Source organism: Phycodurus eques, chromosome 4 (assembly GCF_024500275.1).
Source record: "Phycodurus eques isolate BA_2022a chromosome 4, UOR_Pequ_1.1, whole genome shotgun sequence".
Classification (NCBI taxonomy): domain Eukaryota; kingdom Metazoa; phylum Chordata; class Actinopteri; order Syngnathiformes; family Syngnathidae; genus Phycodurus; species Phycodurus eques.
Window position 1 is genome coordinate 2,196,733 of NC_084528.1, and position 15,082 is coordinate 2,211,814.

At 45.9% G+C, this 15,082-nt stretch overlaps 1 protein-coding gene across 2 annotated transcripts in view; it reads right to left on the bottom strand.

Moving 5' to 3' along the window:
- The window catches only part of enpp2 (ectonucleotide pyrophosphatase/phosphodiesterase 2), a 297,302-nt gene extending 282,722 nt beyond the window's left edge, over positions 1–14,580 (bottom strand). For both annotated transcript variants that reach the window (XM_061673612.1, XM_061673611.1), the window contains exons 1-2: positions 14,441–14,580; positions 13,869–13,977 (exon numbers count right to left, since the gene is read on the bottom strand). In XM_061673612.1, coding sequence (XP_061529596.1) covers positions 13,869–13,977; positions 14,441–14,455 — 124 coding nt within the window. In that variant the 5' untranslated portion in view covers positions 14,456–14,580. The remainder of the gene's footprint in view (positions 1–13,868; positions 13,978–14,440) is intronic.
- Positions 14,581–15,082: the final 502 nt, after the last annotated feature.

Sequence of the window (15,082 nt, forward strand, 5' to 3'; positions counted from 1 at the left end):
GCTCGTCACGGATTGTCCATAACGAACACCATGTTCAAGCATAAGGGTGTCCACACGTGCACTTAGCACCAGGACACCCTAGGTCGTAGTTCGATGATCGACTTTGTGGTCGTGTCATCGGACTTGCGGCCGCTTGTCTTGGACACTCGGGTGAAGAGAGAGGCGGAGCTGTCAACTGATCACCACCTGCTGGTGAGTTGGCTCCGATGGTGGGGGAAGATGCCGGTCTGACGTGGCAGGCCCAAACGTATTGTGAGGGTCTGCTGGGAACATCTGGCAGAAACACCTGTCAGAAGGAGTTACAACTCCCACCTGCGACAGAACTTTGCTCATGTTCTGGGGAAGGCGGGGGACATCGAGTCCGAGTGGACCATGTTCCGCGCCTCCATTGCTGAGGCGGCCGACCGGAGCTGTGGCCGTAAGGTGGTCAGTGCCTGTCGTGGCAGCAATTCCCAAACCCGTTGGTGGACACCAACGGTGAGGGATGCCGTGAAGCTGAAGGAGGAGTCCTATTGGGCCTTTTTGGCCTGTGGAACTCCTGAGGCAGCTGATGGGTACCGGCTGGCCAAGCGGAATACAGCTCTGGTGGTTGCTGAAGCAAAAACTTCGGTGAGGCCATGGAGAAAGACTTCCGGACGGCTTCGAGGAAATTCTGGTCCACCATCCGGCATCTCAGGAGAGGAAAGCAGTGCACCACCAACACTGTGTATAGTGGGGATGGGGCGCTGCTGACCTCGACTCGGGACGTTGTGAGTCGGTGGGGAGAATACTTTGAAGACCTCCTCAATTCCACCGACACGCCTTCCCATGAGGAAGCAGAGTCTGGGTTCTCTCAGGCGGTCTCGCCTATCTCTGGGTTTGAGGTCACCGAGGTAGTTAAAAAGCTCCTCGGTGGCAGGGCCCCGGGGGTGGATGAGATTCGCCCGGAGTTCCTAAAGGCTCTGGATGTTGTGGGGCTGTCCTGGTTGACACGCCTCTGCAACATCGCGTGGACATCGGGGACAGTGCCTCTGGATTGGCAGACTGGGGTGGTGGTTCCTCTTTTTAAGAAGGGGGACCGGAGGGTGTGTTCCAACTACAGGGGGATCACACTCCTCAGCCTCCCTGGTAAGGTCTATTCAGGGGTGCTGGAGAGGAGGGTCCGTTGGTAAGTCGAATCTCAGATTCAGGAGGAGCTTTCGGTTTTCGTCCTTTTTTTTCGTCCTGGCCGTGGAACAGTGGACCAGCTCTACACCCTTGGCAGGGTCCTCGAGAGTGCATGGGAGTTCGCCCAACCAGTCTACATGTGTTTTATGGACTTGGAGAAGGCGTTCGACCGTGTCCCTCGGGGAGTCCTGTGGGGGGTGCTTCGGGAGTATGGGGTACCGAACCCCCTGATAAGCCGAAAGGCGAAGCTCTCAATTTACTGGTGTATCTACGTTCCTAACCTCGCCTATGGTCATGAGCTGTGGGTCGTGACCGAAAGAACAAGTTCCCGGATACAAGCGGCCGAAATTAGTTTCCTCCACAAGGTTTCCGGGCTCTCCCTTAGAGATAGGGTGAGAAGCTCGGTCATCCGGGAGGATCTCAGAATAGAGTCACTGCTCCTTCACATCGAGAGGAGCCAGATGAGGTGGCTGGGGCATCAGATTCAGATGCCTCCCGGACGCCTCCCTGGTGAGGTGTCCCACCGGGAGGAGACCCCGGGGACGACCCAGGACACGCTGGAGAGACTATGTCCCGACCCGGATAAGTGGTAGAAAATGGATGGATGGACATGTTTTTTGGAAAAATTTAAATCAAATCAAGTTTTCCTTTTTCTTTAAAAAAAAAAGCAAAGAAAACCACAGTGATTAAAACAGCCAACCAATCAATTAATAAACTCCACTTTGTAAAAGAAATCCGTTAATTAACTGTGGTTACTGTAAGCGGTTGTCAGTTTAATTCAACAGAAGGTGTTGTGCACGTTTACTGGCGGAAGGTGGCGGTATTGCTGTATAGCAGTGCCGACGCTTTCCGGCGGTGAAACTCTTTTGAGTCTCACGTTGTAAATCCCAAAACTGGTTAAAAATACCAGGCATAAAGCTTTAAAGAACGATCGCGCCGTCGGTGTTTCGAAAACGAGCGAAAACCGAGGCTTTACATTTTAAAACGCTCTTTTTAACTATCATGAATTAATGCAAGCTCTCGGGGTTGTTGGTTGCCTAGGCAACAGGTGACGCCAGGGTGCACGTAGCAGCGCACACCGGAAGCTTATCAGCACGTAAAAAACACATGGCGGTGCTTATTATGAAAGCCCACGTTTATTGTTTCGAAAGCAACAACCCAAGATGAACGCGGTGCCTTAGCACGCGATCGGTAATTGCTAACTAGCGGCTTGAGCCGGAGCTAGTCAGCGCAAGTCTCCAGTCACGCAACCAGAAGTTGCATGAAGGGATGAACGTCCACGAGGGGCACTCGAGGACAACCTGGCGCTTATGCTACGGATCACGCCACGAAGGAAGAAACCAAGGCGGAGAAGAAGGAAGACGAATTACGAAGCCTTGAGTCTATAAATGACCAAATGGCGTTCGGTGAGAGGCTTGTGATTTTAACACAAAGCGAAAATGGTGACCGTCGTGGGTGCCACCTGTTTTATTTATTTTTTTCCACACACAAAGAGCTAGCACTCTTGCTCAGAGTTCGACTGACGTGTAACGGGATTCTCGGTATAGAACACGTTCTCGTGACAAGGGACTTTCCAAACCTCTATTTACACAGCGAAACTCAGAATAAAATTCCCAACACCACAACGGGCATGTAGCTTGTCTGGTTAGCAACTCCTGAGCATAGCGGGAAGAAGATGAGGACCGTGCGAACGCTTAGGATTCGTGACCCGTTCGTGATCCTCGAAGACCTTTTCAACAGAACTTTACATCGGAAATCTCCCCACAGTTCAAAGCATGCAGCGCATAAAACGGATATCCAAATAAAATTTGCAATGCAACAACGCTAGTTTCACTAGGGCTAATCTTGTTTTCTCTTGTTAATAAGTGCTCGGTCGCTATGGTAATGGAATGTGCTCACACATAGACAACATAGCCACAATCTAGATAGCAGGGGACCTGTCTCTGACCCTGCCAAGATGGTGGCTGCCGTCTTGGTTTATTTCAAAATATCGGGAGTTTTGTGTGTGGGTTCGGAATAAAACTTAGTATCTCCTCACTCGGGGCCACCACGCTGTAGCGTTTATTGGATTTGTAAAAATTGTGTGTAATTTAGAAGAAAACGATGAGTTGGAAGCTGCGCCTGTGTCACGTCCGGGTTACCGTAATTTTAAATTACAGCGTTATAAATCAAGATATTTGATATATATGAGGGGCACCACATCATATTTTTACAAGTTTAACTGATGACGAAATGACGAAAAACCTTTGTAATCAGTCTCTTATCGGAAGGTGGCTACATTTTAGATACTTTGAGTTCTAGACTTTCTAGAGGTTTTGTTCCAAACCCAAACACACATAATCAATGCAAGTGGTGAATTGTATCGAAAATTTAAGAATAAAAAGGGGTTTCTACAGGATAAAACACAGCCAAACACAAAACAAATAAGATATCTACAAACATTGGTGAATGAAGGGATTTGTGACGTGAGATGAGCAGAATGGGCATGAAGTGAATGCATATAGCTGAGGACTCCTGGTCTCGGTAATATCAACCCAAATATGCACTAATCCGTACTTTTAGTAGACCGCAATGTTGGACTTACATGTCTGGAACACGTTTGCGGCAGGCAAGTCAGGCTCCCGAGTGTTCCGCCGGCCCAGTCCACACGGGTAACAGGTGGATACGACGGGAGGGAGGAATGGAAAAACAGGAGCACCAGGAGGCCAACGAGTTCTCAGGCTCCGTTCCCTCAGACTGAGTTCGGGCCCCCAAGCAGGGTGGCTCGGATCGCTTGTACGAAGCGCTGCAGCCGGGGATCGTCCGATGTGTCCTTGCCACCTCGGGTGAGGTGGGCATCCTGCCTGGCGCAGTCTTCAGCGAGTTGGTCGGGGTGACCAAAAAAAAGACAGGCCGTCTCTATGAGTCCAATCCTTCGGCTGGCGGGGAATTAATTAATTTAGCGTCCGGGAGCCAACTCGGCATCCATGGGTCTCCGCTTTGAAGTCCCAGGCAGACGTGATTCACTTAGCGTCGGCATGGCAAAGCAAATGTCTGTATCTTGTTGAAGATAGTTTATTGTGTTAATCCGTTTAGAGTCTGCGTGTGACTCTGGGGTTAACGTCTACCTCGGCGGGGAGCGGCGGTAGTGCGAGGCTGGGGTGCCGGGTGGCATCTTTTTCGTGGCATGTCCGCTCCATATATATACACCTTGCTGACAGATGAGGAAGGTGATTTCTTTATATTTTACTTACTAATGATGGGGCTGCTGGTTGTCCAACTTGTTCAGCAATTGTCAATTTACTAGGGATTTCAGCAGGGTCGGACCATAGACCTATCGTTTTCCTATAAAAAATGACTTGCAGTCAAGTCATCAACGGAGACAGCACCACTGCCACCTAGCAGATGGAGGGAGAGCCTTCCTACATGTGTGTACCTTCTCAAGTTGAAAACTGCATTAGGTTTGTCTCGAAAATAAATGTGCGTGACCGCTGATCCACAAACGCTCCTTCAACAATTCACAAGCAAAATATCTTTACCAATGATAAGTTATGGTAAATGCACACACAACATAAAAAAAAAAAGTGTAACTCCCGGCTCTATTTGTGGATTGGAAAAACGTGCAAATAATTTGTGGGCTTGAAAAATACGTGTGAATCATGGATATATTTGTGGATTTGACAAACACGTGCATAATTTTGAGACATATCTCTCCCCATAGGGTCTGGGACGTTCAAAGTTCACACTCAATGGTTGTAAAGACTCAGGGTTAGGTCAGCGCCTGAGTTGTACACCAAGCTGTTAGTGGGATAAACAGGGAGAGTCCCCAAGCGCCCACACCTTACAGTTACAGTATGTTGAAGCTGTTCACGGCGTCACACACATGGTAGAGCAATTAGGAGCTCAAATTGATGAGTCCATTTTTGCAAGGCTGATGTTAGCTGGTGTTGTCAAGACAAATTCTGAGAGTCAAACGACCTCTGATACCCAGACTACACAATGTGACGTTAACAGACATGGCCTTCCATAAGTAACAGGTCATGTTACAACCCCAATTCCAATGAAGTTGGGATGTTGTGTTTAACATAAATAAACACAGAATACAATGATTTGCAAATCATGTTCAACCTATAGTTAATTGAATACACTACAAAGACAAACTATTTAATGTTCAAACTGATAAACTTTATTGTTTTTAGCAAATAATCATTAACTTCGAATTTTATGGCTGCAACACGTTCCAAAAAAGCTGGGACAGGGTCATATTTACCACTGTGTTACATCGCCTTTTCTTTTAACAACATTCAATAAACGTTTGGGAACTGAGGACACTAATTGTTGAAGCTTTGTAGGTGGAATTCTTTCCCATTCTTGCTTGATGTACAGCTTCAGCTGTTCCAGTACGGGGTCTCAGTTGTCGTATTTTACGCTTCGTAATGCGCCACACATTTGCAATGGGAGACACCTCTGGACTGCAGGCAGGCCAGTCTAGTACCCGCACTCTTTTACTACAAAGCCACGCTGTTGTAACACGTGCAGAATGTGGTTTGGCATTGTCTTGCTGAAATAAGCAGGGGCGTCCATGAAAAAGCTGTTGCTTGGATGGCAGCATATGTTTCTCCAAAACCTGTATGTACCTTTCAGCATTAATGGTGTCTTCACACATGTGTAAGTTACCCATGCCACTGGCACTAACACAGCCCCATACCATCACAGATGCTAGCTTTTTAACTTTGCGTCCATAACAGTCCGGATGGTTGTTTTCCTCTTTGGCCCAGAGGATACGACGTCCACAATTTCCAAAAATTATTTGAAATCTGGACTCGTCGGACCACAGAACACTTTTCCACTTTTCATCAGTTCATCTCAGATGAGCTCGGGCCCAGAGAATCCGGCTGCGTTTCTGGGTGTTGTTGATAAATGGCTTTTTCTTTGCATAGTAGAGTTTCTATTAGCACTTACAGATGTAGCGCCGAACTGTATTTACTGACACCGGTTTTCTGAAGTGTTCCTGAGCCCATGTGGTGATATCCTTTACACATTTGATGTCGGTTTTTGATGTTCTGCCGCCTGAGGGATCGAAGGTCACAGGCATTCAATGTTGGTTTTCGGCCTTGCCGCTTACATGCACTGATTTCTCCAGATTCTCTGAACCTTTTGATGATATATGGACCGTAGATGATGAAATCCCTAAATTCTGTGCAAATGCATGTTGAGGAACATTGTCCTTAAACTGTTCGACTATTTTCTCACGCACTGGTGAGGTGAACCTCGCCCCATCTTTGCTTGTGAATGACCGAGCAATTCAGGGAAGCTCCTTTTATACCCAATCATGGCACCCACCTGTTCCCAATTAGCTTGTTCACCTGTGGGATGTTCCAAACAGGTGTTTGATGAGTATACCTGAACTTTTTCAGTCTTTTTTGCCATTTGTTGCAGCCATAAAATTCTAAGTTAATGATTATTTGCTAAAAACTAAACTAAAGTTTATCAGTTTGAACATTAAATATCTTGTCTTGTTATGTATTCAATTAAATATAGGATGAACATGATTTGCAAATCATTGTATTCTGTTTTTATTTTGTTTAACACAACATCCCAACTTCATTGGAATTGGGGTTGTAAATCTGACAGAGACATACATAAATTTAAAGGTGATGACACTGACAAACCCTCAATCCAGGATTGGATTGACATGACTGAAATTCACCACAGAAAACAAGGGATTTCTGTGGGTGAAAAGGCAGAAGACATCATGTCTTTTGATGGGCAAGGCCAAGTATGTTGTGAAGATTGCCTTGCATAGTGACCGTGCAATTGTTAAAAAGACACCTGAACTGATATTCAATATTCTTCTCTACTATTTTAGTGATGCTTCTTTATGTCTTTTTGATTACTTTCATGCAACACTGCCCAAGCACAGCGAAAACTCAGTCGCTTACTGGTTACGGCTGAACAAAGCAGCAGATCTTGCTCTTGAAGAACTGCGCTGACAAATGGAAGCACACTGACAACATGAACAATGAAGTGGCTCATGTTTGTCAAACACTGCCCTGACCCAGAGTTGTCCAGCATCTTCAAAGGTAAGCCAATTCATGTGTACCTCACGTGATGTTCAGCTGAGGATTGATGATTATCAGAGAGGGTTGAGGGTCAGTGGCATGACCTCTAGTGCTGTGCAGTTGAAAAGCCACAGTGCCGCCATTAGCTAGGTGTAGCCCAGGCTGCTACCATTGTGGCTTGCTGTACCTGAGCAGGTTTGCACCCAGAGTTACTCTCTCCAAGCCCAGCATCATGTGTGTCATGGTTCCTGCCATTCTGTGGCATCTGTCCCTCTTCAAGGTGTGTCACAACTTGATAAAATGCAAGCCTCCATTTCAGTTGCTGCATAAAATCTCCAACAGTCGGAGGAGAGGTTTCTCACTTGCATGGTAGACATATGATGAGGAAAATGCAACAGCGCAACATTTCTCATCCAAATCAAGGTGGGAGGTTCCAGCGTGTCCCTTGTGTAAGAAGCGAGAAGAGAGTTGTAAAGTTAGTAATAACACAAGCCACACAACAATTTCTCACTGTATGTTTGACAGACCGTGCTTTACTTGCTTCGCCCCTGGTCACACCAGACTAAAAAGTCCTGGTAAAAATTCCCCCCAATCCAGGGAAACTAGCCAAGCCGTATTCAGAGGGAGGCATTACAGGCCACAGCAAGAACTCCCAAGATGACGACATGTCTGATGGTGAGACTGTTTACTTGTATGTGAGAGACTTGTGTGATGACTCTAATGTTGTGTATCAAAATATTCATAGAGTTGGCAATAGTGACAGTCTTCTACACAAATGTTGTGGGTGGGACTGTGAAAATGGGCAGAATGTTGGATAGTGGCTCCATGGCCTGCAGCATCAGTGAGACTGCTGAGTTGAAACTAAGAGAGGTCGGCATGATAATGGACCAAACAAAGATTGATGTGGATATAGTCCTTGTCGGATGTAGTGGACTTCATGTTAAGCTAAAGTGTGCTTTTGTTGTGGGGATGGAGGTGTATGGCTGTAAAATGTTGGTCCCCACACTTGTTGTTCTAGAGCAGCATGACGAATTAATTCTGGGGACAAATGCGATAAAACACATCCTACGTCCAAGTTTTGTGAGTCATACTGCAAAACAGTGTCTGGCCCCTGCCTGACTGGAGACCCCATCAACAGGAAACCACCAGGTGTGGTTTCCTGTCGATGTTCTCTGCTCTGAACCATTGGAAAGGAAACAATGTTGGACACAGTGAAGTGTAACTCAGCGACCTGCCTTGAGCCTGGCCGTGAATATCTCATTTGAGACAGCTGAGTCCCATTAAAGCTCATCAATACATCTGAACCTGTGCTGTTAAGGCACAATGCAGAGTTTGCTGATGTTTTCCCTGTTATAGCACTTGAAGACATGGATGTTGCTGAAAGCTCTGAGGTTCCCCTTGCTAGCTGCATGTCGTCAGTTGTGCCATCCACTGCGGAAGCAAGCACTGTTGGTGACAAGCTTCGATCAATGTGGCTAAGTGGTGTTGACATTGAGTCATGTGAGGTGTCAGAAGGCTACAACAAGAAGATGGCTGACCTTGTTTTCCAGAACAAGGACATCTTTTCATGCCACCATATTGACTGGGAGGGGAAAGGGTTTGTGCACCGCATCCAGCTGTTAGACAACATACCATTCAGGCTTTTGTACAGGATAGTACCCCCTGGCCAGTACCAGAAATTGCAAGTGTTGATGAAATGGAAGAGAAGGAAATTATGAGGAAGTGAATATGCCTCACTATTGGTGCTGGTGTGGAAGAAAAATGGTGATCTCCGAATCTGTACAGATTTTCGGTGGTTGAGCAAGCGGACCCTGAAGGACGCTCACCCTCTTCCTTACCAGGCGGACTGTCTTGCTGCGCTGGAAGGAAACTGTCTTTCAGCACGATGTATTGGACCTCCGGGTTCTACAACACGCCACTCCACGAGGACAACAGCATGTACTCAGCCTTCACTATACCCATGTACGTGTTATCTCTCACCAAGGACCCCGAAAGAAAAGAGTGGAAATTGCCCAGAAACATGCTACAAAAGAACAGACGAGCCATGCTCAGTTGTACAAAACAAAAGTGAAGTGGTGCACCATAGACATCAGTGACAGAGTTCTCTTGGGCAACAGGAAGGTAAGCGGTAAGAAGAAGCTTGCTTACCAATGGGAATCAACCATCTACACTGTGGTGGACATGAACCCAGCGGCGCACACATACAAGATCAGCAACACTCTCTGGACAAGAGAAGGTGGTCCACGGGAACCTACTGATGGAGAACATGCATGATATGTCAGATCCTACCTCATTAATGTCAGCTTCCAGATCCTCATCACCAGGCAATGGTGATTTCAGAGATGATAGAGAGGACTCACTTGAGAGAGAAATTGTGATTATTGGAGACAGTGGGGTCCTTGATGCTGTAAGTGTGAGGAACTCATCTGTGTCAATGGAGGACAAGCAGAGCGCCAAGACTGATCCGGAGCATGTGGACCCTGAGAACCATCAAATGGCTAACTCAACTGTCGACGGCAAGTTTGTCAAGGATGGACATCACTGACTTAAAAACTGTGACCCCAAGACTGCTCACCTGGTGACCACATGACAAATCAGTCTGTGACTTGTGACTTTTCCCTGTTACATCTTTGACCGTTCCTGCGACTGTGAGGCAGCCTGACTGTTCATTTGACGTAATGTGCACTGCTGGTCAGACCTCACCCCCACACTGTCTTTCAAAGACACCTGACACAGGTCAGGACAAGATTTGGTCGTTTAGTGAAACCTGTGAACAGGATCACAGAGACCATGAACAGGCATGATGTTTGTGACAAGTTTAATGTTCAGGCTGTTTGCAAGGCTGTGCTCCATGCTTTTGCTAAGTTCTTACTGAGAAAATGTATCAATTTTTGGTTCTGATTATTGCGTAGCGTATATGGGTTGAATACAATTTTTTATTAATTTAGGAGGAAAGAATGACCTGGAAGCAGCGCCTGCGTCACTTCCGGTTTATCGTAATTTTAAATTACAGCGTTATAAATTAAGCTATTTTATACGTATATACGAGGGGCACCACTTTATTTTTTATGTGAATAAAATTTAGGTGAAGCGACGAGAAACCTTTTTATCAGTCTCGTAATCTGAAGGTGGCTACACTTTGGAAAACTTTGATGAGTTCTAGACGTTCCAGAGGTTTTTGTTCCGGAACCAAACACACACACACAATGCAGGTGGTGAATTTTATGGAAATTTTAATGATCTAACATGGGGGAATCTACAGGGTAAGAACACAGAAAAAACACAAAACAAACAAAGTACTGATGAAAATTGGCAAGGGAAACTGACTTGTGATGTGAGATTAGCAGAATGAGCGTGTAGGGCATGCATATAGCTGGGGATTTCTGTTCTCGTTAATTTAAACTCAAATATGCACCAATCTGTACTTTTAGTAGACCGCAATGTTGGACCTGCTTATCTTGAACATGTTTGAGGCAGGCGGGTCAAGCTCCTGAGTGTTCTGCTGGCCCGGTCCGCACCGGGAACAGGTGGATTTGACGGAAAGGAGGAAGAAAAAAAAGCAGAAAAAAAGGAGACCCGAAAAGTTCCCAAGCAGGACGTCTCTCGGGTGTCTCTGTTCGCAAGACGTTCAGAGCGGGCGCGTTGTGTCCGCTGCCGTCCCCTCGGGGTGAGCTCAGGCCCCCAAACAGGGTAGCTCGGAGCGCTTGCAGGATGTTCTCCATTATTTGGTAATGTACGCCACACAAGTTACAGAATGATGTCAACATGAAGCAATAACTTAAATATTAGTGTAGTTGAAGCCACATCAAATGAGCAACTTAGTGCAGACTTGACATACCAACACAGTACAGTAAGTTCCTAAACGGAAACAAGCACACCATTCTCAGTCCACTTCTCTAAGGACTCTTAACTGATAGATAGATGGATGCCGATTGTGGTCCATGAAGGCAACTGTGTGTGTGTGTGTTTGTGTGCACGCGCGTGCATTTGTGCGTGCGTGTACGTAAACGTGAAAGTGAATGGCGGTTTGATATTGGGGGCATAAACACACACACACATCATTGCTCCCACCATCATAATTTTGATGCAAAGAGTGAGAAAAGGTGACAAGATTACACAACTGTTCCACAACCAAAGCTGTGGGTGATTGACAGGGGGAGAAGCACTTATTTACATGACATCAGCTGTGCAGCGCATTAAACCAGCTCACAGTCCGGACAACAGAACAAGTTGAAATATATATATATATTATATATAATAAGTAATATATACTATATCCACATCAATCTTTGTTTGGTCCATTTAAGTTCATTGTAAATATTATTTAAGTATTGTTAAGTCCTTCAGTTAGTCAGTCCTTATTGTATGACGATTCATGACCACGGATACGTTTTGTTAAGTCCTTCAGTGTGTCAGTCCTTATTGTATGACGATTTATGACCATGCACTTCTTTATGAATAATTAACCCGCAACGCATTGCGTGCTTAACACACCAGTAAAACTGTATTCTTAATGTGTAAATAAAAAAGTAACAATCAAATACACTTGGCGATCCGATCCCCTGCTACAGAAACTGGCTCTAGGGACTTTGAATGTCACCTCTCTGGCAGGGAAGGAGCCCGAACTGGTGTGTGAGGTTGAAAAGTTCCGGCTAGATATAGTCAGGCTCGCCGCCACGCATGGCTTGGGCTCTGGTACCAGTCCTCTTGAGAGGGGTTGGACTCTCTTCAACTGGAGTTGCTCACGGTGAGAGGCGCCGAGCAGGTGTGGGTATGCTTATTGCTCCCCCGGCTCGGCGCCTGTATATTGGGGTTCACCCCGGTGGACTAGAGGGTAGCCTCCCTCCGCCTTCGGGTGGGGGAAGGGTCGTCACTGTTGTTTGTGCCGATGCACCAAACAGCAGTTCAGAGTACCCACCCTTTATGGAGTCCTTGGAAGGGGTGCTGGAGAGCGCTTCCGCTGGGGTTTCCATTGTTCTGCTGAAGGACTTCAATGCTCACGTGGGCAATGACATTGAGACCTGGAGGGGCATGATTGGGAGGAACGGCCCTACTTCTGTGCTCACCACGGACTGTCCATAACAAACACCATGTTCAAGCATAAGGGTGTCCACACATGCACTTGGCACCAGGACACCCTAGGTCGCAGTTCGATGATCGACTTTGTGGTCGTGTCATCGGACTTGCGGCCGCATGTCTTGGACACTCGGGTGAAGAGAGGGGCGGAGCTGTCAACTGATCACCACCTGGTGGTGAGTTGGCACCAATGGTTGGGGATGATTCCGGTCCAACCTGGCAGGCCCAAACGCATTGTGAGGGTCTGCTGGGAACGTCTGGCGGAATCCCCTGTCAGAAGTAGTTTCAACCCCCACCTCCGACAGAACTTCACTCACGTCTCGGGGGAGGCGGGGGAAATTGAGTCCGAGTAGACCATGTTCCGCACCGGTGTGGTTGACCAGAGCTGTGGCCGTAAGGTAGTCGGTGCCTGTCGTGGCGACAATCCCCGAACCCGTTGGTGGACACCAGCGTTGAGGGATGCCGTCAAGCTGAAGAAGGTTGTTCCGCATTGCTGGCAGTAAGTCGGTCTCGTTTCTGCCCTTTGTCACTGATTCTTTTCATAACTTTTATGGACAGAATTTCTTAGAGCAGCCGAGGCGTAGAGGGGTCCGGTTTGGTGGCCTCTTTGGTGACATCTTTGCTTTTTTGCAGATGATGTGGTTCTGTTGGCTTCATCAAGCCGTCATCTCCAACGCTCACTGGAGCGGTTCGCAGCCGAGTGTGAAGCGGCTGGGATGAGAATCAGCACTTCCAAATCTGAGACCATGGACATCAGTCGGAAAAGGGTGGAGTGCCCTCTCCAGGTCGGGGATGAGATCCTGCCCCAAGTGGAGAAGTTTCTTGGGGTCTTGTTCAGGAATGAGGGAAGAATGGAACGGGAAATCAACAGCCGGATTGGTCTGCAGTGTCTGCTGTGATGTGGACTTTGTATCGGTCCGTTGTGGTGAAGAAGGAGCTAAGCCGAACGGCGAAGCTCTCAATTTACCGGTCGATCTACGTTCCTACCCTCACCTATGGTCATGAGCTGTGGGTCGTGACCGAAAGAACAAGAACCAAAACCAAAAAAAGGAACTCTGAAGATATATATATATATATATACACACACATTATGCATTTGTGTTAGTTTTCATGGAGAAGAAATATTTAAGCAACAGGGGAAATAAATCCTACAATATAGCCAAAAATGTAATTAGCATCTTATAAATATGTTGCAAATTATGAAAGTTCATTTAGGACACCTCAGGTAAACACATTTTGGCATTCAAAGTTTGAAAAATATTACTTTCGATATTTCTTTCTTAGAAGCAGTTGTGACCTTTTGATGGATAACAACTGCCAATAACGCAAATACTCATATTATTCAAATAATTGATCAAATGAATTTCTGTGAGGGATGTCTTTACCATTATTGATCAAATTATATTACCAACTTGAATTTTACTCAGGATAAGATCTGAAAGGAAATTGGCGGTATTAAGCATCGCTATTAGTATACTTCGAGTTTTAACGTTAAGTGTGGTGTGGGTATGCTTCTCAGTGCTTTTCTATATCCGGAAGACCTCTTGTGTACAGATGCATGCTGAATCGAACACAATTAAAGTGCTGCTGGAATAAGATACTCACGGTGTGCTCTTCCCGTGCCCGCGGGGTCTTCCCCTGAGTGTTTAAGCCTGTCGTGCACAAATCCCCAACACACATCAGTGACGTACAGGAGCCACAGAATCCTCACAAACTGAAAAATAGTGACAGTGACACATGAGACGATAAAATATAAACTGGGTACTCTGGAATAATAATAAAAAAAGGATCGACTCAGAAATAATTGTACAATTAGTCATAGTTATGCATTGAAAAAAAGCATTAAAAGCAATGGGACCAAAGTGTCATTCGTTCAGCCAGTCGTTCTTGTTGATAGGAAATTCTATATTTTGCAGTTCTACGTTCTACATGTCCACCCGCTTTACACGAATACGGATTTGACAGGCGAATCCGTCAGTTTCGTGGTTTTCTTCCCCCCTCGTCGCTTTTCAACAGCTAGAAAATTGAAAGTGAATGCCCGTTTAGATCACTTCATGATTAAAGAACAAAACAACCCCCCCCCCCCCCCAAAAAAAAAAAAAAAAAAACCGTTTCCACCGTAAGATAATAGTCACCAAAACGTAATTACTAATTTCGATCAACATGTGTACTCCTACCTTCAGCCGAAACATTGTTTCGCGACGGACTCAAAATAACAACCCCCGTTACTGTGAGATCCAGTATTGCAACTCTCTGGAGATGAGATTCAGATGGTTCGGAGACTCAGAGGAGAGTAAGAGCACAATAGCCCGTTTGTTTTTTGCATCGAAAGTTTTTTTTTTTTTTTTTTACATATACATTTGGAATTGCAAGTCCTGGTTTCAAAGGAAATAGATTCGTTAAGAGGCGGAGCTTTAATACAGCTTCATCTTCTTACCATTCCTCCTGTATGGCAGGGGTCAGCAACTTTAACTACTCAAGAGGCATTTGAACAAGTTTTCATACAGAAAAGCAATGACGGGACCCACACAATCTACAATGAAGATCGTTTTACTTTTCTGGATGTAATTTTCTTTCTGCATGTAACAAAAATATTTGGAACTCCGGGCGAATAAAAAAAAAGACGTTTGAATGAGGCTTACTTTCAAATAAAATACTGAATGTCGATTTGAGTCCTCCTCGTATATTGAATAAAAATCCGAACCTAAATCAACCAACTGCAGCGAACTAAAAATGCGTTATCGCTTGATCACTTCAGGAGCGTGAACCTCAACGTTCAGCGTCTGCACACCGAGGCTTTAAAATGCATACAAATGTCA